The following is a 23,497-nucleotide window of genomic DNA, read 5'->3' on the forward strand; positions in this document are numbered from 1 at the left end:
TCTGGCCAGTCGAAGTAGTATCTAATTGCAACCTCTGGGTCTTCCCATAGTTGAGAACATTGATGCTGAATCAAGAATGGCTTCCCAAACCATAGTAAATCCAGTACAATATGCTGTAGAGATCTTATTTCACATATGACCTCAAAGGAAAATAGGAAATTAAAACATTTAGGCCTATGTGTTGGAAAAGATACATTTTATTATAATTTCTTAAATCGTCATATTAAGCAGAGGGAAAAGATTTCAAAGACAAAGTTAATATTTATTGTTTACATGCGTTGTTGGCTCTCTCGGTGGGAAATTATGAATGGTGGAAGAGGAGAAATGCTCGGAAATTATTAGACATTGTATTTAGGAACAATAACTAGCCTAACAATGGTGAGTAAAGATCGTCAAATAATGAGGCGTCATATTTTTTTTTTTTCATTTTATACCAAACTAAAGTTTTCATACTGGATCTCTCCTTAATTATTTAAAAACGATACAATAAATTGATCCAATTAAATGCAATTTGTTGAACTTAGTTGCTAGATATTAAGAAAAAAATAAGCAATAACCCTAATTTTGAGATGACTAGTAATACGTTGATTTTAGAGGCATGCAGACTCGTGCAAAGAAACGCGTCGGCACCGAAAAAAAAAGGTTTCTTTAAAAAAAAGGTTACGCGCGTAACAATTTATTTATAAATGTTTACCCTAAATTAAGGAAAGAAAACGCAGCAACAAGTGTTTTGCCGCGCCATCCGTTTGGTCCCCCAACGTTATAGATGCCAGAAACTCACTCTTAGTGAGTATAAAAGAAACAAATGCAAAACGCTCAAGCTACAAGAATAAGACTCAACTCTTTATAGGTAAACTTGTAACCTATAAGTGATGCGATGAATGCTTTCCGAAATGCCAGAATTCCTTATACTATTGCATATTCTCAAAGTTGACACGAGTTTCGTCAGTTACCGAGATTTCTCTTGTGCGAAAGGTGGGTGAAGCTTTGCCGGGGCTGTGTGTTTTTCCTAAGTGTTGTGTCATATGATTTGTGGTGCGGTTATGTGATTTAAATTCGGCCATGGGTCTCATGCCGCTGGAGTTTAAGGACTGTCTTACCGACAGTCCTTATTTTCGGGAAAAACTTCACGCTCACGAGAAAGAATTAGATCAGACGAATAGTTCTATAAAGGCTCTGATCAAGGAAGTTAAGGAGCTTTTTCAAGCCGCTCGAAGTAAGTAAAACAAGTGTCATTTGAGTGTTTTTATTGTTTGCTTGTAACCTAGTAGATGCTGGTGGCGCTATAACGCCATATGTGTTGTGAGTGATCTGTGTTGTCATACCGGTAGGGTTTTTTATATGAAAAAAATTCTTAACCTACAGTAGCCCTATGCCTAGATTTCTACCTTTATTTTAAATAAAGTTTTGGCAGACTTGACAGACTAGTAAAGTAACCGGGTTATGATAAATTGCCTCTTTAAAGTATCAGCTTTATTATTATTTAGGAAAATGTTATGTTGGACCCCAAGCGTACCGTAGACGACTTTGGTTAGCCTACTGTTTAGGTTTCCCTTTCTGGGTCCCGGGTCACAACCGTTAGAAAGGATGCATCAGACTTGAATTTTGTCAATAATTTGTAAATACCTTGTAAAGTTATTTGATTAATTTCTTTGAAACAGTTTTGGGTTATTGTATTTCCTGATGGTAGCTACGTAAGTTTTTTTTTTTTAATTAGTGAGCCTAAGTAGCCTACATTCTTAATGAAGTTCAAACTTTTATGCAAGTTCTTTTATGCTGATTGGTATTTCATAATATCTCCTTTTAAAGTTCGTTAATGACTTCTCTATTTTATCGTTGCTACTGATCATAAATTATACTTTATTTATATTTTTCATTCATTACACATACATAGTGTATTAGCTATTCAGCTATTCCCCTAAATCCATTGAGCTATTTTCCCTTATAGAGTGCTTGTGGTGTTTGTGCATGTAGCATTCTGCTTTTCCAAGGTTGTAGCTTGGCTAACAATGATAATGATACAGGTTTAGGTATATTTTCTATCATCATATCCCGTTAGCTTGTCAATTTGTTTAGACTCAGTATTCAGATAGGACTAAGGGTAGCATAGGCCTAGTGACAGACGTAAAGCTCTCTTGAAACTTGTCCTATCTTATATATATATATATATATATATATATATATATATATATATATATATATATATATATATATATATATATATATATATATGTATGTGTGTGTGTGTGTGTGTGTGTGTGTGTGTATGTATTTATATATATACATATGTATTTATTTATATATATATATATTATATATATATATATCTAGCTCTGAAATCATGAAATGGAGGTTTTTTTTTTTCCTGTCAGGCACAGAAAATTACATTTATCAACCTCATTTTTATGTGTTTCGTGGTTATGTGATTGGGATCGTGTTGATAAATCCGTGTGAACGATTTTTAAATGTAGGCTCAATGACGTTTTCAACCTCTCCTTGACTATTCAGTATATAGAGGCCCATTGATGATTCTCTCTCTCTCTCTCTCTCTCTCTCTCTCTCTCTCTCTCTCGTGTATTTACTCTTGTTAGAACTCATGTTACTTCATTTGATTGTCTATTTAGTTGCTATTGTATCAAAATAATAAATACTTTTAAATATATTTACTACGATTTTGTAGCGTGGTGTTAAAGAATGTTATAGCCAGAGTACTTGGCAGGCATGGTTATGTGTGGTTATCAGATTGGATAAAGAAGTCACCTCATTTGTTTTGTGACTTATTCCTGATCCGCGATCTTTATCTTGGACAGGTTTGTGTACTTACGCCATATTAATTAAGGAAATATAGATTGGTTTGGCTTCGCATCGTAAATCTCTTTCTGATGGAGGGATAAAAAATAATTAAGGGTTTATCTCCACCCTTCTGATAAACAGTTAAACATTTTTTTTATGTATGTTAGCTGCCAGGGTGTGTTCGTGTATGTCACGTGCATTCATAGATAATCTGGAATAGGATGCGACAGTAATGGAGTTAAAGCCCCCAATTAGATTTATTTACATCTAGGGCTAGTTTCTTCCCGCCCAGTCTTCCCTCCCAGGCCGATCCGATTATCCGTTTTTTTAATTTTTTTTTCTCGTAGCTAATTTTGCCAGATTGAAATATGAGATGATATTTTTAGTGTGTTTGTTGCATTTGCGATTTTTTTAAACATTTGCATCTTTTCCGTGGTTTTACATTTATTCTTGGTTTTACATTACCCTTGATTGTTTCACTTACTCCCTAGCTGTAGAAGATTCTCTCGTATTAAGTTGGGTGCTTGTAGAAATAAAATTGTGTAAACTGATCATTGTATTAATTAAACTTTATATAAAAGGAATAAAGTTAACCCATATATATATATATATATATATATATATATATATATATATATATATATATATATATATATATATATATATATATATGTATATATATATGGGACAGTTCAATAACAGATTGATGACGGCAGGCCCACAGGGTGCTCACCTTGTTAGGGTTAACTGTTGACTGGCTGACTCGTTTAGATATTTGGAAGGAAAAATCGAGAGGTCGTAGAATGAATGGATGCTGGGCCAAAGAATAGAGAAGGTTGTGGGTCTGTGAAGAAGCTGCTGACGGTGTATAATAAAAGTGTCAGGATTGGAGTGACTAATTCTGTAGCCTGCTACTGAGTGTATGGAGAGACCTTCGCTTTCTGTTTGGCCTGGTAGATGATACGAAATTTCATATTGTGTAAATTGGTACTCTCTGAGAAATTCACTGTTGTAATATGAAGGGAAACTATTTATATGAAAGGTGTCACAACATGAATAGATAATTTCAACTTTATTTTAAATATGTAGGAAAAGGATTGATTTTAACCTGAAGGAGTGTCTGAAGATGTGAATTTATGTTGATGTGTGGAAAATACTCTCAATGTAGAAGTGGAGCTTCCAGTTGCGTCAAGTAAAGTAACTAGTTTTTATAAAGGTTATATCCGGGAATTTATTTTTTTAATATCCTCTTTTCTCCTGAAGTGATTGGATTGTACAGTATCGTAAGATATCTAATTTGCATGTTAACGATCCATTGTGATATACTGTAATTGTCGGTTGTGTCATACTGCAATTAAAATTAAGTTTTTGTCAACAGCAAGATAAGATTGCTTGCTTTGTTCTGTTTTGTTATCGGTAGTTGACATTTCATATATGTATATATATATATATATATATATATATATATATATATATATATATATATATATATATATATATATATGTATGTATGTATATATATATACATATACTGTATATGTGTGTATATATATATATGTATATATATATATATATATGTATATATATATGTATATATATATATATATATATATATATATATATATATATATATATATATATATATATATAAGACGTATTGGTCATAGGGGTGAAATACTATGCCACCCTCTTTTGATGATTTTAAAAGTTATACCTATTATCACACAACCTGTGAAATTTTTGCAGACCTCCATAGCCTAATCTGACATGCCGTCTCTCCATAATTTCACACAGGTGGTTAATTTAACTTACACCTGCAGATACTCAGTGTCAGGTTAAAACAGGTGTTCTTGGGTGTGAGTCACTAATCTCATATGGGTTAGACTGCTACTGCTCTTATTACTTATATACTGTAACCTTCTCTCTCATATTAAATGCAGTTGCTTGGAGATTAGTTATCTGTAGTAGAAAATGGCGACTTTCGTTACTGGGATAAGGTCTACCTTTAGATATTTTAGGCTAATTTAAGGTCACTTGTAAATATACTTGTTTATGTATGTGAAGTTTATAAGTTTTGTGTTGATTGCAACTTCTCTCAAATGCATACCATCAAAGCAGGAGAGCCGTAATGAGGTAGCCCTCATCACACAGGTGTGAGACCATTGGCATGATATTTTCTCTCTCTCTCTCTCTCTCTCTCTCTCTCTCTCTCTCTCTCTCTCTCTCTCTCTCTCTCTCTCTCTCTCTCTCTCTCTCTCTCTCTCTCTGCATTAGCATGGGCGCCAGGTAATTTATAGAATATTTTCCTATTTTATTTAAAATGCAAGGTAATTCATGGAATAATTTGGTATTGGATTTAAAATAGTGAGCCCTTTCTCTCTCTCTCTCTCTCTCTCTCTCTCTCTCTCTCTCTCTCTCTCTCTCTCTCTCTCTCTCTCTCTCTCTCTCTCGATGCATTAGCTTTAGCACCAGGTAATTCATGGAATAATTTGACATTTGATTTAGAATATTGAGCTTTGATTATAGGTAGCAATCATTGAAATGGCAAAGCTAAAATAGCTTTAAATTGAGGTGATTTTAAAGATTAATTTGTTTTTTCATGCCTTTATGTGTAGATCGATATTATACCCATGTAAATGAGTACAGTGTTTTGAATCATAAACGTTGTTAATTGTTAAAGTTATATAATCTCGACGACGTTTTCCTCGTACCTGGTAGGCCTTTACCTGTAATTTAAGGATATGTTGTAATGAAATTTTGCCAGTGGCGAGTATTTCATCACAAATTTCGACCATGCAAGAGGGACCTCTTGCATACCTGGCCACCCACAGCGAAGGTATATGTATGGCAATTAGGAGGTATCCTTTCTGTGTTAGGACGTGTAGGTCTCGTGAAACAGGTACTCGGTTCGAACCTTTGAGAAAACCAGTGAAACATGTCGCTATGGTTATTTAGTTCCAGTTGAACATTCGATTTCGTCCTTGCCTATTTGAATGCTGGTGGGTGTGTTGAATATATATTTCGCCCTTCCGTTAAGGGTTGCTTTCCCTGTTAAGAGTCCTTGAGTTTGAGTTTCTAGCAATATGGTCTTCTAACTAGGTTTCCAGTATCTTGACTAGTATTGATTATGATAGAATTATGTTGATAATGGTAATAATAATAGATACGTTTCATCAAAAGAGGAGGCTGGCTTGATGAGTCCTTGAAATTGAAGTTACTCTTTGGTATAGTTTCTGATTGAATGGGGTTCACTCCAGGCTTTGATGCAAGCTTCTCAATAACTCCATTTGATTTTATCCCTATGTCAAGGAAGTTGGGCCAAATTAATTTTAAACATTTGCTAGTAAGTTCAAAGTACATATTTAGTATTTAGGTTTGTTTATGGTATACATTTTTTATAAGTTGGTTTACATTATTTGTTTAAACTTTATTTTTATACACCAGAAGAGGGATTTTAAATCTTCAAATTTGACGGCTTATCAGTTTAAAATCTGTCCACATTATTTGTATTGTTTGTTCGTCTTTTTTTTATCTCAAGTGGTAGAATAAAGCTCTTATTTCCTTTCATATGCTATAACTTGATATTTTTTGTAGTGTCTCTTCTCTTTTGAAAAATATTTAGTCTTGTTTATTCACTTATTGAAGTAAGGCGCTTGTATTTTATATTTGTTTATTTTTAATATTGATATATATTTTTTTTTTTACTGTTCAGTCTTTCACTATAGGGTAAAATGTTGAAGATGATTAGGAAATATTGTCAAAACTACGAGTGATGCTTTACTTAAATTTGGATTTTTTTTTCCAATTCTTCTATTTACCCTTGTCCAAGATTATGTGATCTTGGTGTTAGTTAAATTTGCATTGGTTTCTTAAAGAAATGCTGATATTTAACCTGAAATAAAATTTCAATAATGATGATGCTGAATTTTCTTGTATTCTAGTAAGGTAAATATAAACAAGACTGTGTTTTATTGCCTAATTACAAATAAAAATTAGGTTTTTATTTATACTTTTCTATAAGTAGTGTTTAAACTCTTGTTTATAGAAATTTTAAGAATAGCATAATCATCTTAAGTACATTATTGTTATGCCAAAGTGATACCATTTAATATTGTATATGTTGCTATTGATTTATTTATATAGCAGCCTTTCTCTGTATTGTTAATAATAATAACAACAATGCTATAATATATACTTGGAATGCGGTGAACCACGGCCCAAGGACAGCAATAAACTTAGTGATGAGCATATACGGTTCTACCCAAGGTGCTCTATCAGACTAGTGCACACCTGCTGTCATCTCAGGTTAGGTCCTATTTTCGATAGAAGATTTTGTAACTAAATCATTTACGATTTCTATTTTTTGTCCGTTGGTAAATTGCATATAATTATTCCAGCCTAAATATGTAAATGAATGCACATATTCCTATTAAACTATTCTTTGATATGAAGTATGTCTGGAATTTGTTTTAGTTGGTGGAGTTTCCGGTGCTTGTTAAAATGAACACAGAAATATTAGAATTACTTTTGACACGTCCCCGATTGTTTTAGGCAATATCGTTAATTGCCTTCAACCATTTTTTTTCCAAACATTGTCTGCATTTGGGCTGAAGGTCAAACGTTCGAGCAGCTTGTTTATCTTCTCCGTCATGCACTTCCTGTGATGCTGCGGGTGAAAGGCTTCAGGTCTCCTCCATCTCCTCCCCCTTTCATCTCCTCACACACACACACGCGTACGCTCACATGCGATTCAAGGGCAGGAACCTCGTATGCTGTATTGCGAGGTAATTTTGGTCTTGTAACCACCGACGAGTTTCGTCTCACTGGGGGATCTCGCTATGATTGATATGAAACGCCGCGTAATTTCTCTCAAGTGGACATATACCGCAATACGCAGTCGAAGCTAACGGTTTTTTGAGCGTTTCAACCAAGGCTGTTCTGTGATTTTGTTTCTCTTTGATTGTACACCCTCTGGGTTTTAAAGGATGTGAAGGTTTGGTGCAAGAAGGCTATAGGTCAATTTTCTAATGTTTTCAGAACGTTCTTGTTTGGTACAATGTGACTATAGGTCAATTTACTATTTGTAAAACGTTCATGTTTGGTAAAATATGACTATAGGTCAATTCACTAAAATATATTTGTAAAACGTTCTTGTTTGGTAAAATATAACTATAGGTCAGTTTACTATTGTTTGTAAAACGTTCTTGTTTTGGTACTATAAGACTACAGTCAGCTTACTAATGTTTGTAAAACGTTCTTGTTTTGGAGAGTTTGAGTTTAGTGTGTTTTCAAATTTGCGTATAACCATAATTTTGTTGCAAAGTTCATAAGGAATACACATTAGTTGTTAAATGAGTTGACTCCTCCCATTTTATTAAGTGACAGGTTAAGGGTAGTTAACAACACTACCTTTTTCAAATTAGACTTAGTTAGCCTACTTATGTGTTATCATTTTATTGTTGCTTAGGTTTAGACTATATATTTTATTTCTTATTGGGGGAACGGGATAACCTTCGGATTTTCTTTTAATTTCTGAATTTGTGAGGGTTTATATTTATTTACGTATTATTTTTATTCTATTTGATAACATTTTGGTATTTTTAAATTTGAGGGTTCGTGGTATATCATAATCACGTTGACTCTTAAACTAAATAATTTTTTTCAGCCCTTTCCCTGTGTTTGGATAAATTGAGATAGTAACATTATGTTGATGTCGATATTAAATTTGTTCTGTTGAAAACTTGAAATAGATACAAATCAAATAAGATAAAAGCTATGTTGAAATGCGACAAGTGAATGTTAATCAAAGCGCATAATGTCTTATTTGAATGGTCACCCCGGCCCAAGCTCTGTACTAAACTAGTCATTTCACCCTATTCATTTCACAAGAAATTGTTGCGTATTGGCTACTGCTTTGAAAGTTCAGACTTAGGCTGTCGATTTTATTTTGTAGTATGTGTATCATTGTTATATTTTTTAGATTTTGTTAATTTTTTAGTTGCTATAAAATTGATAGAAATTCACTGATTCCTTTTTCTGTTCTTTCATTGTGGCCCTTCCAATTATTTTTCACATGTATTCTATTCTATCTTATTTCTCTTCCTCTTGCTTTGTTAAAGTTTTTATAGTTTATATAAGAGATATTTATTTTGATGTTACTGTTTTTAAAATATTTCATTTTTTCTTGTTTCCTTTCCTCACTGGGCTATTTTCCATGTGGGAGCCCCTGTGCTAATAGAATCCTGCTTTTCCAACTAGGGTTGTAGCTTAGCAAGTAGTAGTAGTAGTAGTAGTGGTAGTAGTAGTAGTAGTAGTAGTAGTAGTAATAATAGTAAATGATTTACTAAGATTTTCTCATTGTCATCATACATACTGTTGCAATGGTACTGTATTTTTTGGTTCTTCATCTCGCTGGGATTTAGTATTATCTCCTCTACTTTTTATGTTGTTACCGTTGTATATATTTTATTAACATCTGCCTTTCAAAATGCCATAAAATAGTCACCTGTATCTAATATGTTTATGTACATTTAATCACATTTAACTCTTCTTTTATGAAAAAATCCTATTATAATACATTGTGATAATTATAAAAAGTATTTAAATGTAATGCATTGTTTTTGTAGTTGATGAACGTTGCATTCAAGAAAAATTCTATTCCTTGTTAAACTTCATGTTTGGAAAAGATCAGTCGGTGCGTACCAAGTTATGAATGGGTCTGAACTCCGGTAATTTAGGACTAAGATTCTTGAAAGATTATTTACGAAAACATAGTTCTATATTATTCTTTATCTGTATATCGCTCCTTAGGGGTTAGTTTCGGCAGTGCACCTCACGTGAACTTAAGCTGTACTTATGACTGGGTCTCATTTAACTTCTTTTAACTTTTGTTTCGTAGTGGAACTGCTGGGTTTTCCCCAAGTACACACACACACACACACACACACACACACACATATATATATATATATATATATATATATATATATATATATATATATATATATATATATATATATATATATAATGTGTGTGTGTTTGTGTGTATGTATGCGTGTGCGTGTGGTTGTATACAGTATATAGGATACACACACACACACACACACATATATATATATATATATATATATATATATATATATATATATATATATATATATATATATATATATATATATATAAATTATGCCAGAAGACAAAAGCATTCACTTAATATCACAATAGGAAATTCATTATAAAATAGTTTCGTATAATTACTACATATTTTCAAGGTACAAAATTTTGTATCTATTTTACGTAACAGTTGATATCACGTTGGTGTAATGGTCCATTCGAAAAATGAAAGGACAAGACGTAGCGACACTCATTTTCCCCTTATATAAGAAGCCGTTTATCCCTCCTCAAAGTCCTGATTCAATCTTGAGTGTAGATTCTTAGCGGTGTGATGAAAATGTAGAAGTTTCTGTATCTCCGTATTTCGCTGTTATCTGGGTTACGTTTCCAACACTTGTGTGCTCATATCCGGTTAGTGCGACGTACGAGTGTTATTCACGCCAAAGTTTCAGAACACGGTATTGAGGTCACCTGCTTCGTCTTGTTTATCCTGATTTACAATAAAGAGAGTTTTTTTATCATTATCTTCTAAAGGTATATACTATATTTTTCTGTCTTTTTTTCATATTTTCGGCCGCAGTAGTCATTCTGATTATTTTTCTAAACGACATTGTACTGATATATTTTTTTTTTATTTGAGCCTCCGAAATAATAGTTATTTCATGGTAATTTTTCTATCATTTTTGTTTCAGGATTATCGTATTTGTTTTTACTTGTTCAAATTCTGCCTTCCAGTTGCTGATTTTAATATATCTTTTCAATGATATATATATGAATATAAACTTATTTTGATATAACGCTAGAAATCTCTCTCTCTCTCTCTCTCTCTCTCTCTCTCTCTCTCTCTCTCTCTCTCTCTCTCTCTCTCTCTCTCTCAGTACATATAGTAGTTATACGCATTAGCCTTGATAGATCATACTTGAATAACTTACTGTATTTTTTAGATACAAATACAGTAGTCCATTTTCATATTTACGTTACTGTCAAAACAAGGCATTGTCGCTGAATGTAATAATGTCTTGTCTGTTGTAGACGGTAAGACTAATACAAATAGAGATAAACGTCGGCTTTGGTGATTTGCAATCTGTCGGACGTTATGCTCAGATTGGAAAAGCCGTGATAGAATGCTTCGATGGAAAGACTGGTTGGCTTCTCAAGAATGCTGTATTTTGGATTGGAGCAGGGGTAAACTAGAGGGGCACGTCGTAGGGAGCATGCCTTCGCTATGGCAGACAGTCTTATTTTGCTCTTAACTCCACTTTGTACTTGTATTTCGATGTATTTTCTTCAAAATGTATTTGATTTGTCCTTGGGTCATACCCCAGATGTCTACCAAGTTTCGTTGAAATTGGTCCAGTAGTTTTTGCGTAATATTGTTTACAAACAAAAAATAAGCTTAACAAAATATTTGCCATTTGCTTAACATTGCTATTATTTCCAAAGTACGGATGCGTACGTTTACTTTTGTGTACTTTACCCAAAATGTTACAGATTCATTCTTGGGTCACACCCCAACATGACTACCAAACTTGGTCAAAATTGGTACTGTAGTTTTTGTGCAAGGTTGCTCACAATCAAACAGACACGGGTGAATACATATCCTTCGCAAATTCCTCTGTTATAATGATAGTAACAAAGAGAAAAGTAAGATACAGAAGACAAAATAAAACTGATAACAAATGTTGCTATGCGTTCCAATCATGCCGAATAGTCAGTCACCTTGTGTGATGTATTAGAATTTGGTAACGATTGGCTTTTAGTTGCTAGCAATTCCATCCTTAACCGATTTGTGTGGGCATTTATGATGGTCAGAATCGAGATAGGTTCACTATATGATGTCTAGTGTTTTATTCCTCATTATACGATACGAAAATATACTTTACGTTACATTTACGAAAATTTACTTTACGTTACATTTACGAAAATTTATTTTACGTTACATTTACGAAAATTTACTTTACGTTACATTTACGAAAATTTATTTTACGTTACATTTACGAAAATTTACTTTACGTTACATTAAGATTCGACATGACAGTATTCTCTTTTCGAAAACCATAATTTTAATGCTTTCTTTTGTTATGTATCATTGACTTCATGTAGGGTATAAGTATTTTACAAACACGAAACTAAGTTACTTTAGTTGTGTATGAGTTACGGTTCTTCTTTTTCATGCTACTAAAATCTGTTTGAGTGTGATCTATAGATGATTATTTGTACTATAGTTTTCATTATGAAATATATTACATCACTTAAATGTATTTAATTTTATTTTAAGAATAACTTTACGTAAAGTTTTTTTTACCATAATTGGAACACAAGTTTGCGTGATATCTCGGTTTTTCTTGGCGTTCTACAATCCCTCTACATTTTTAGAATGTTAATGTTGCGCGCTATTACATTAACTAATTAAGAGTATGATGGCGCAGGCATCCGGTAAGGGAACCCGCTATCTTAGGAGGCTAGGATTTTCATATTTATCTCGCAAGGTTTTGTTTGTAAATTAAACTAGCATCATATAGGAACTCTTGGTCTATATGTCTCTTGGGTTTTGAACCACTTTGTTGTGTGAAATAATTACTCTAATTAGAATTGATTAGCAAGTTATTAGAGATGAAGGTAGTAAATTCATAAAAGTTTATAGGAACTCTTGGTCTTTGCATCTCTTAGGTTCTAGACCTTTTTTTTCTGGTGAAGTAATTACACTTTTATAGAACTAATGAGCAAGTTACTAGAGATGAAGGTTGTAAATTCATAAAAGTTTACATTTTAGTTGGCGAAACTTCTGAGATGTAGCTATACATTTGTAAGTGTCAATTCGTTTTTTTTTTTTTTTTCCGTTTGAAAAGATGAGTTAAAGGGATATCAACTCTCAAACAATTGAACAATTCTGATAGAATTTCTTGTTTAGAATAAACTGAAGAATATGAGGGTCCCGCGTTATGAACCGAATGAAAGCTTTGATGAAAACTGATAAAGAATCAAGTAATTTTTCCCATCATTATTCTCCCAGTTTATTGTGACATTGAATTAATCACTAAAGTTTTGCTCTTTGTTTTAATAAAAGTAATGGTGGCTGATTTCAGATCCAGTTTCACCAGAATGTCAGCCGCGCCAGCCCAAACCCATACTGTGGTGCACATCCACAGTAGTGTCCTCTTCAGTAACTGTTTAGCTTAAACTTGTGGTCCTTGGCTGGGATCGATCTGCTGCCGTGCGAATGCTAGGCAAACACGTTAACACTGTACCAGCAAGTTCATTTATTTACTCAAACCCCCATATTCTAACTCCATTGTGTTATTCTGAGTGCTTCGATAGTGTTGATTTTGACAGTAAACGAGTAATATGCTCTATGAAATGCTGAATGCCTTGGAATATTAGGATAAAATGACTGTGAAGGTCCCGTAGAGAGTAGGGTTCCCATGTAATACGAGGCCAATAGAAAAATTCTATTGGCCTTGATGTAATATAGGGCCAGAAAAGCAGCTCGTAAAGTAAAGAAGGATCGCACGTAATCTATTGTCATGTAGGGCGTAATGATTAAAAAACTCATTTATTTCTGCTAGACTGCGCGTATTTCCTTTAAAACCATCCCCATATATAACTTTTCTATCGTACTAGATACTTAACCTTTCAGGCAATGGAACAGAATTATAAGTAGCCTAGGTATGTAACGGAAAGTAGTAAAGGAAAATTCGAGTAGGATTGTTTGCAAGTGTAACCTGGTATATTGCATGCGGCGTTAGTCATTAAAGAATGAAGAATGGTATCTTTAAATTCAGGGTTACGAGAGAGAGAGAGAGAGAGAGAGAGAGAGAGAGAGAGAGAGAGAGAGATTGGCAAAACACTATACTATATAGAGAGAAGACATCCCTCATAAGTGTACCTACAACATGAGGCTGGCCCTTGGGCTGGCCGCCATACCTTGCGGTAACCACAAGAACAGCGTTACAAGAAGGAACGAGACGGCTGACCTTGACTTAGTTATGTGATAGCTACTCACTTTTCAGGTTATATGCATAATGACATGTCATAGAATTATAGTGAGCTGTTGATTTCACTGGACGGAATAAGTAGATTGCTGTGAAACTTTTGCAGTGGTTTCGTATAGCTTTGAAACATTTGTAGTCGATTCGCATTGCTTTGAAACATTTGTAGTCGATTCGCATTGCTTTGAAACGTTTGTAGTGTATTCGCATTGCTTTGAAATGTTTGTAGTTTATTCGCATTGCATTGAAACTTTTTCAGTGGTTTCGTATTGCTTTGAAACGTTTGTAGTGTATTCGCATTGCTTCGAAACGTTTGTAGTGTATTTGCATTGCTTTGAAACTTTTGTAGTGTATTCGCAATGCTTTGAAACGTTTGTAGTGGATTCGCATTGCATTGAAACTTTTGCAGTGGTTTCGTATTGCTTTGAAACGTTTGTATTGTATTTTCATTGCTTTGAAACGTCTATAGTGGATTCGTATTGCTTTGAAACGTTTGTAGTGGATTCTTATTGCTTTGAAACGTTTGTAGTGCTTTCGTATTGCTTTGAAACGTTTGTACTGGATTTGTATTGCTTTGAAACGTTTGTAGTGGTTTCTTATTGCTTTGAAGTGTTTGTAGTGGATTCGTATCCTCTTAGGGTATTCTCAAATGTAATTAATGCAAAGGTAATTAATGATATGACATTTGTTGGGACCTCATTCATATCAAGGTTTGAAATGACACAATTTGTAGCTAGCAATTCGTTGTCAATAATTTATTGGGTCGGTTGTTTATTCGCCATTAGCATAGTTAATTCCATCTTAACATCGCTTTTGTCGGCATGCCGATGTTAATTAAGTTGTATGATAATTATCTGCCGGGTGCTGAGAGAGAGTATGATTGGGGTGGGGTTATGTACTGCTGTTTTATGGCAGAGTTCCTTTGACTTTTAATGATGTTACCAGAACCACCCTAAGTGATGTTTTTTATATCATCAAATGTTATGGAAAGATGATTTGTTTAGGCACTAATCTGGTTTAAATCAAGCAAACTGTTTCTTATACCAATGAATAATGTATAATAATAGTATCACGTATACAAGTGGAAGATGATGAGAAGGAAAAAAATATAAGTGTTGAGAATAGAAATGGGATAAGTTGGTGTAAATAAACACTGATAATTGACAAGTTTTCTTTGGATAAGGAGTGACTAATTATCCTATATTGCTTTTCCACGAAATTGTCTTTGTCTGTCACTGGCATGTTCCTCTAGACGAAGTAGCCTTGGGCTGGGCGAATAGGGCAGAGGGCACGGGATGCCGAGGAGAGTGGGTTAAACTACTACGTAAGAATTCGGTTGAGGACATTCATGCCTAAGGACGATCGTGATTCTGGGAACGTAGATGACTGTGTTTGAGATGTTATGAATGATCTGTGAGTGCACAGTTCTGTTTTTGTTTTTGTGCTATTTGGAGTAAGTCACTTTTACTTTCATTGAGACTTGGTCTTCGTATTTGTTACTGCTTTCGTTTATTAGGTTGTTAATATCTTAATTTGTCGTCACAGTAATACTGAATGGATGCAGTTGTATGATGATTTCCAGTCTAGTCTTCAAAATCCACTACATGAGAGAGAGAGAGAGAGAGAGAGAGAGAGAGAGAGAGAGAGAGAGAGGAGTTGTGGTAACCTATTTATGCCTCCCAGTCTCGCAATCTATCGGTCGGAAGTTCGAGCTTCGGGGAAGCCCGAGGGGGAGTTTGTACAGCCTCACTGTTCTTATGAGGTAGGTATGGGCAAGACTTTGGGTATGGGGGCTTTTGGGGAGCGTGTAGCGTGTAGGACTACCTGCTGGGTCATTAGCAGCCATTGCTTGTCCCTCCCTGGTTCTAGCTTAAGTGGAGATGGGGCTTAGACGCTGCTCATATGTGTATATAATCGATCTCTAAGACATTTTCCTATGCCTTGCCTCTGCTACTCATGAGTGAACTTTAAATATCTGTCATAATAACACTTTTCACTGTATATTTATTCCATTTGTTTACGTTATATTCATATAAAATTTTTAAGACGAGAAAAAGTTAGGGATTTGATAAAGGCTATAATTATGTAAATGTCTACAGTGTAACTGAAGACTTTCTTGCATCCTAAGTGCTTGGATAATGTGGCTTTGACAATAAACGTGCAATGCGCAGAGTGAAATGCTGAATGCCTTTAAATACATGTATATAAGGTAAAATAACTGTGAGGGTCCTGTAGGGAGTGGGGTTCCCTTGCCGTATAGGACCAGAAAAGCAACCCTTAAAGTAAAGTAAAGTCAAGTAAATTTTAATAGGTAAGTGTGACAAGGATTGATATTAAACTTTAATTTTTCCCATTTTAGGTTTACAGTCATTAGTGCATTTTCCGTCTGGTCAAGCCTATTGTATAAGCAATTCTTAAACTTCTCGAGTTTTCATGGAAACCGGTTTTTAGGATCCTTCACTGGGGCCGGAAATGTTGCTCTCTCTCTCTCTCTCTCTCTCTCTCTCTCTCTCTCTCTCTCTCTCTCTCTCAGAGGACAATTGCACCGACTCATCCAAGGTTAAGGATGTGAAGATATGCCAGGGTATATGTAGCCTTTCCTGAAGTACGTGTTGGGAATATCATTCATTGATCCAATGAGAAATCTTTTTTCATCCTTATAGTTCCACGTTCAGTGTAGCGTTTATTATTATTATTATTATTATTATTATTATTATTATTATTATTATTATTATTATTATTATTCCCAAAAGGTCAACCTTTTTATTGGAAAGGTAGTAGATTAAAACCACAGTTGGAGAACAAAAGTTCCAGTGAGACACCCTTTACAGCAACACCACTACCTTGGTAGTTCTTAATTTTGGGGTCTTGATTAGGTTTTGTGTTTACACATAACATTGTCAAAAAAAAAAATTGTTAGAAAGTTCTCTACGCGATGAAAGATGATTGAATGTGACCCTTTTTAGCTAATGGTAATATTAAGGTAACAATTATTTTAATAACAATAATAGTAATTGTGTAGTCAATTTGTTTTTCTGAAATTCAATAGAAATATAAATCTTGTATTGGTTGCTGGTCATTATGACTTGTTGAGATGAACTGTTTAAGAAGGGATATTATAGATTTCATTTTGAAATTTATATTCATGGGTCCCTTAAGGCTTGCATGAAGTTATTAAGAGTTGCAAGTCAGTAGTTTTATCCAGTTTTATTTCTTTATATTCATGCTAGACACTTATGTATATTGATTTTTAAGATGATTTTAATCAAGCTAGTAAGGCATATCATTAATTAGTATTTGGGATTGGTTGATAAGAAACATGATTTATACTAATGAAAGCCTGTTGTTCATTTGTCACTTTTTGGAGCATGTGAAAACTAATATAACTCTCTAAAACTTGTTTGATTGGCGTTGAAGGTTTATGATCTATTGTTTCTATTCTTTATTGGACCTATGTGACCACTACTGATTTGTGGTTTCAACAGCTTTCATGATTTCGTCTTGTCACCATTTTTACTTTTATCTGTGTTTTGGAAGAGTTGAACAAACTTAAAGAATTTTCACAGGTGTTTTTTTTGCAGCTGAGATGCATTTCATATATCTAAAACCATTTTCTTTTATTGCCACAAAGACGATGTAAACCAATACTTTAGTGCTTACATTTTATCGTTGTCATTAACCAATTATTTTACTTTTAACTTACATTAAGGGGTATTTTCGTGGTCCTGTCACACAGGGGGACCCTGAGCCTTTCAGGACCTACAAGATGTGTGGGTCATATACATTCTTAGGTATTTAGAGTATCACACAGCGTATTCTGTTTTAATTCTTAAATCCAAATTATCGAAGCACTTAAAAAACAAGAAAGTCTTCTCTTTCATCTTGAAAGCCTTTAAATTCAGCTTTTATTTGTAAATTGACTCTACATTTAGGGTGGAAATAAACATACTCTGGGAGTCACAAAGGCCGAGAACGAGTTGTTTCGAGAAGGTTCGGTAAAAGAAAAGACCCAGCGGGGTAGGAATTGGGGTGAAGGGCGGAAAGGCAAGTGCTTGGCTTTGTTGCATTCTTCTTAAGACAATGCTGCAATTTTTTTTTTTTTTTTTTTTTTTTTTGTGCTGTGTCGGAGTGTCAAGGTACTTTCGTGTATTATATGCGATTTTATGGTTGTAAAATCATGAGGTACTGGAATATCTACTTCTATTTTGGCAACATTGACTGTATAATTTAGAAAACTGTGATATCTGAGTTACTAAAATAGCTACAGGTACGTTTATCTTAGCAACATTGTGTTCATTAGAAAACTTAGATATCTGAGTTACTTATATCGCTAACGTTACCTTTATCTTGTAAACATTAGCTATATTATTTAGAAAACTGTGATATCCGAATCGTTAACTGTACTTTTTATCTTGTCAACAATGACTTTATTATTTAGAAAACTGATTTCATGACTTCGCAATATTGTTATTAATAGCGTGGATTCCCCTGATAGGTGACCCGATGCCCTATTTCTTTTAATTGATGACGTCTCCTTATAACGAAAATACTCTCAATATCGCCTGACAATTTTTAATTCTAATTTTTTTTATGGAATTATCAATGAATCAAATATTCCATAGCAATTGTATTTATACATTTTCCGTATCCGTATATTAATTGATGACGTCTCCTTATAACGAAAATACTCTCAATATCGCCTGACAATTTTTTTTTAATTCTAAATTTTTATGGTCTGCCCAATGAATCAAATATTCCATAGCAATGGTATTAATACATTTGCGTTGTCCGCAGGGTACTTGGAATTTAGACATCAGACATCCATTCTTTCCAAGAATAGATGAAAGAGCCCATTGATGGCATAGGGGTTGTTCCTGTATAGGCCTACCGCGCCACGATTCAAGCTCGGAATGGGAGGGAGAGAACCACGTTCTAAATAGAAGGGTAAGCTCGGAATGGGAGGGAGAGAACCACGTTCTAAATAGAAGGGTAGTTGAGGTTGGAATTTATGAAGCTGTTTTAGGATGAGAAGAACTTGTGATAATGGCCGTGTGGAAAAGAGAGAGAGAGAGAGAGAGAGAGAGAGAGAGAGAGAGTTGAAAATGTAAATCATTTGAATGTGTAAAAAAAAAACATTTTTGAAAGAGACGTTGTAAAATTCATGTATTATTTTAAAGGAATGAATAGGATTCATGATTATATATATATATATATATATATGTATATATACATATATATATATATGTATATATATACATATATATATGTATATATACATATATATATATATATATATATACACCCTATATATCATATATATATATATATATATGCTCCTTATTATATAAGGGTGTTGCTGTAAGTCGGTGTTCCTTGAAAAATAAATCTGTAGCCTCGACTTGGGAAATTAAATTTCAAATGCGTTAACGCCCCTCATTTACGTCACCCGGAAGACTAATTTAGACTAATTTAAGTTGAAACAAAGAGAAATCTCACATTTCGAAATTTTGAGTGAAACTACGGCAACTGGTCTATGGAGATGAAAGGTTTATGCTTGAGGGTAGCGTCAGGTAGTCAGGTTCTGGTCCTCTGAAGTGGATTTACGATGTTCGGGGGCAGCGAACCTGAGCCTGGGAGACCTCTTCTGCCTGGTTGAGTGGTATGACAATTGGTCAGTTGGCCTTGAACCCCAAAAAGGGTAGTTTTTTGGGGATCTTTTTTTAGGTAGTTAGGTCTCCATTGAAACCTTAAGTTTTCTATTAGTTTGGCGTAGGCAAGTCGATTAAAAATGAGATGGAATGACTATAGAGGCAGTGGGTAATATGGGGTTAGATAGCGCATATTAATCTCTCTCTCTCTCTCTCCTCTCTCTCTCTCTCTCTCTTTATATATATATATATATATATATATATACAAATACATAAATTCTTTGGCTCCATTACAACGGTGGTTCAAATGGACTATACCACTTGAAATTTGGGGTGGATATATATATAATATATATATATATATATATATATATATTAACTAATTAGTTCCAGTACAATGGTGGTCCAGATGGCCCACGTCACTTGAAATTTGAGGTGGATTTTCACCTTCTTTATGTGGTCACAACTGATTAAAAAAAGGGACCTCTTCCTCCTCCCCTTTTCTTAACGAATGAGAAGAGGAACTTCTCTCCACATCTGCTACCACATGCTCGATAAATAATCATTTTAATCCGTGGGAGGTGCTTTTAATCATTTTTATTACATTTATAACTGTCATCTTATAAAATTTGTGTCTTTTGTGTTATTGTTTTGTAATTAAGTATTATTGTTATCGTCTTTTGTGTTATTGTTTTGTGATTAAGTATTATTATTGTTGTCTATTATGGTCGTGTTTTCAACACGTTATTTATTAGGTTATGGTACTTTACCACTGAGGTATTTCAGGCCGTTTAAAACTTAATAACATTCGTAGAATTCAGTCAGCTGTTTAATCATTTTTGTTATCCAGTTCACCTTTATGAGATTCATAAAAAAGTTACCTGACCTTTAATGGATGGCTGTTTGCAATTGATAAGATTAATGGAAGATAAAAAAGTTGATATAACAAGGCCAAAATTAAAATTTCTGATGTATGAATTAATTTTAGTAAATAGCTTTTCCACATTGTTTCAGATTGTCTGGCCCTTACTGTCAGGCACGGGCTCTTGCACACATGCAGACCGTAGTTGTCCACTTGCAGAGGGCATTGACCCGTGAAATATGTGAGGTTAAGCATAATGAGCATCAGTGATACGTTTAGGGCCATGTTTATTATTGATATTTTTAACGAGTGTTTTTTCTATCGTTTGATCCCATTTCTTTGCTAAGTGCATTTCGTCCCAGACTCTGCGACAGCCATAAGTAGAGCATCATCATCCGCCAAACCAGGATCCGGGAGCTTCACCTTTAACATAGCACGACGCCGTCGCTGTTAAGCGGGTTTTACACGATCGAACGGTTCGTCGAACCAGGTTAACAAACCTGCTTGTCAAACGGTTCGAAGAGGTGGAGTCGGCCACAAGTGCATGAGGTCTGTGGACAGAAAAGTCAGGCGATAACAGACTTTCTTCGAACTGTTCGACGAGTGTGTTCGACAACCGAATACCCCGTTCACACGTTCGAACATCCCTTAAAACACTTGTCTCTCGAACCGCGTTTGACGAACCGTTCGACCGTATAAACCCCCCTTTACACGTCCGGCACTGGTACGATGATGCTGAGGAGCAGGTCGGAAATGACCTCGCTCCCCCTTTTGCCCTCCTCTTTATGCCCCTCCCCCTCCCCTCTCCATACCTCCCTCCGCCCGGACGAAAGGTGCATTGTGTACATGAGGCCACACCTACTGATCTTCTATGGGAGGATATCCAAGTCGCTAGTGGATCGGTGTTAAGTTATTCAATATGTAGAGGATTTTTTTATTAGCATCTCTCGTCTTCTGTAGGATTTTCTCTGTTTTCCTGCGGAGTTCGTAAGTGGGATTCATATTGCGCAGTTTAAAAGGCATTGCATGAAGAGGTGTTGGCCGGGTGATTATGCAAGATTGCAGTTCATAAAGCTGTAATGTTCATTGTTATGGTTTTGGTTTGTTTCGTGATATTAATATTTCGTTGTTCATTGTCCCCCACTTTTTGCTTATGTTAATATGTCCTTGTAAATTATTATTATTATTATTATTTGCTAAGCAGGAAAAGTAAGATGCTATAATCCCAGGGCCCCAAAAGGGAAAATATCCCAGTGAGGAAAGGAGACAAAAAAAATATTTTAAGAACAGTAATATTTAAATAAATATTTCCTATATAAACTATGCATACTTTAACAAAACAAGAGGAAGAGAAACGAGATAGAATAGTGTGCCCAAGTGTACCCTCAAGCAAGAGAATTCTAACCCAAGAGAGTGGAAGACCATGGTACAGAGGCTATGGCACTACCCAAGAGTAGAGAACAATGGTTTGATTTTGGTGTGCCCTTCTAGAAGAGCTGCTTACCATAGCTAAAGAGTCTCTTCTACCCTTACCAAGAGGAAAGTAGCCACTGGACAATTACAGTGCAGTGGTTAACCCCTTGGGTGAAAAAGAATTGTTTGGTAATCTCAGTGTTGTCTGGTGTGAGGACAGAGGAGAATCTGTAAAGAATAGGCCAGACTATTCTGTGTATAGGTAGGCAAAGGGAAAGTGAACCGTAACTAGAGAGAAGGATCCAATGTAGTACTGTCTGGTCAGTCAAAGGAACACACAACTCTCTAGCGGTAGTATCTCAACGGGTGGCTGGTGCCCTGGCCAACCTACTACCTACCTAGATTGTTATTGATCAGATGGTAATCATGATGACACGTGAGGGTTTGATTCCACGTGTTAAATGTTAATCACGTTACATCACGTATCAAAACCTTAGAATTTGCAACATTTTTTTATGTTGGAAAAACGAATAAAGTTGTCATCTAATGCGATTCTCGATGACTTTTACCCTTGGGATATGGTCTTTTTAGTCACATTTGTGGCGTTAAATTACTTTATTACGTAACCACAATGTCTGGGCTACTTTTTACTGCCTGTCGCACATAACTCGCAGAGATACTGGAGGTTTGAGGGATTTAGATGTTTCCAGTTGTGAGGTAGGGAATTAAATTAACATTTTCTTATGGGTAACTAGGTGACGTGTGGCCAACATCAATTCCTGGCCTAATTTAAAAGGTTCATTTGATACTGTTAAGATTAACTTTATTTACATGCAACATTAAAATATGGTATTATAAGTCTGAGACGTATTAGTAATTCCATGGTTTTATTCATTTAGTGAAAAAAATAATTGTTTTATTCTACATACATACATACATACATACATATACCAAGGCACTTCCCCCAATTTTGGGGGTAGCCGACATCAACAAATGAAACAAAACAAAAAGGGGACCTCTACTCTCTACGTTCATCCCAGCCTACATATTCTACATATGGGAAATAAGACTTCAGCTAGAGGAAAATGGAAATTTCTGGAAATCTATTTTTTTTTTTCATATTTGGTTTACAAAAACAAAAACTCCCCTTGTTAACGATATAGGTGTTAAATATATAAAAATTGATTCCTTATCTAGTGAAAAATGAATGTTAATATTCTGTATATGGATAATGAAACTTCCATTACACAAAGATCAAAGTTTTGAGATAATATAACAATTCTTTTTAACAAAAACCAAAACCCCCACTTGTCGGCGATATAGGTGTTAGATATATAAGAATTAATTCAACAAGATCTCAACTCATTCATTCTACATATAGAGAATGAAACGTCACTTGGGCAAAGATAAATATTTTGGGTTGATATAACTATTCTTTTCAAAAAAAAAAAAAAAAAAAAAAAAAAAAACCACCCCTTGCCGGCTATATAAGTGTTAAATATATAAGAATAGACCCAACAAGATCTCAATCCAAATTTATGTCGTTAGTCCTGCTGCAGAGAATTGCGAACGTTGGAGGCCGCTTAGGTGGCGACTTCAATGGGTTATAGAACGGGAAGTGGATAAGAGCCTATGAAAAGCCGGAATAAGGGTACACCAGGAGATTGGGGGAGGGAGAG

The 23,497-nt window shown here is 34.6% G+C and overlaps 1 protein-coding gene across 14 annotated transcripts in view; it reads left to right on the top strand.

Annotated features, from left to right (window-relative positions):
* The first annotated feature begins 939 nt into the window (after nucleotides 1-939).
* Graf (GTPase regulator associated with FAK) overlaps nucleotides 940-23,497 on the top strand; it is a 279,938-nt gene continuing 257,380 nt past the window's right edge. For 9 of the 14 annotated variants that reach the window (XM_068365407.1, XM_068365408.1, XM_068365412.1 and 6 more), the window contains exon 1: nucleotides 940-1,216. In XM_068365407.1, the coding sequence (XP_068221508.1) occupies nucleotides 1,063-1,216 (154 nt within the window). In that variant the 5' untranslated portion in view covers nucleotides 940-1,062. The remainder of the gene's footprint in view (nucleotides 1,217-23,497) is intronic. The other 5 variants (XM_068365417.1, XM_068365416.1, XM_068365418.1 and 2 more) reach the window with 1 other exon arrangement.

Source organism: Palaemon carinicauda, chromosome 42 (assembly GCF_036898095.1).
Source record: "Palaemon carinicauda isolate YSFRI2023 chromosome 42, ASM3689809v2, whole genome shotgun sequence".
In the NCBI taxonomy this organism is placed as follows: Eukaryota; Metazoa; Arthropoda; class Malacostraca; order Decapoda; family Palaemonidae; genus Palaemon; species Palaemon carinicauda.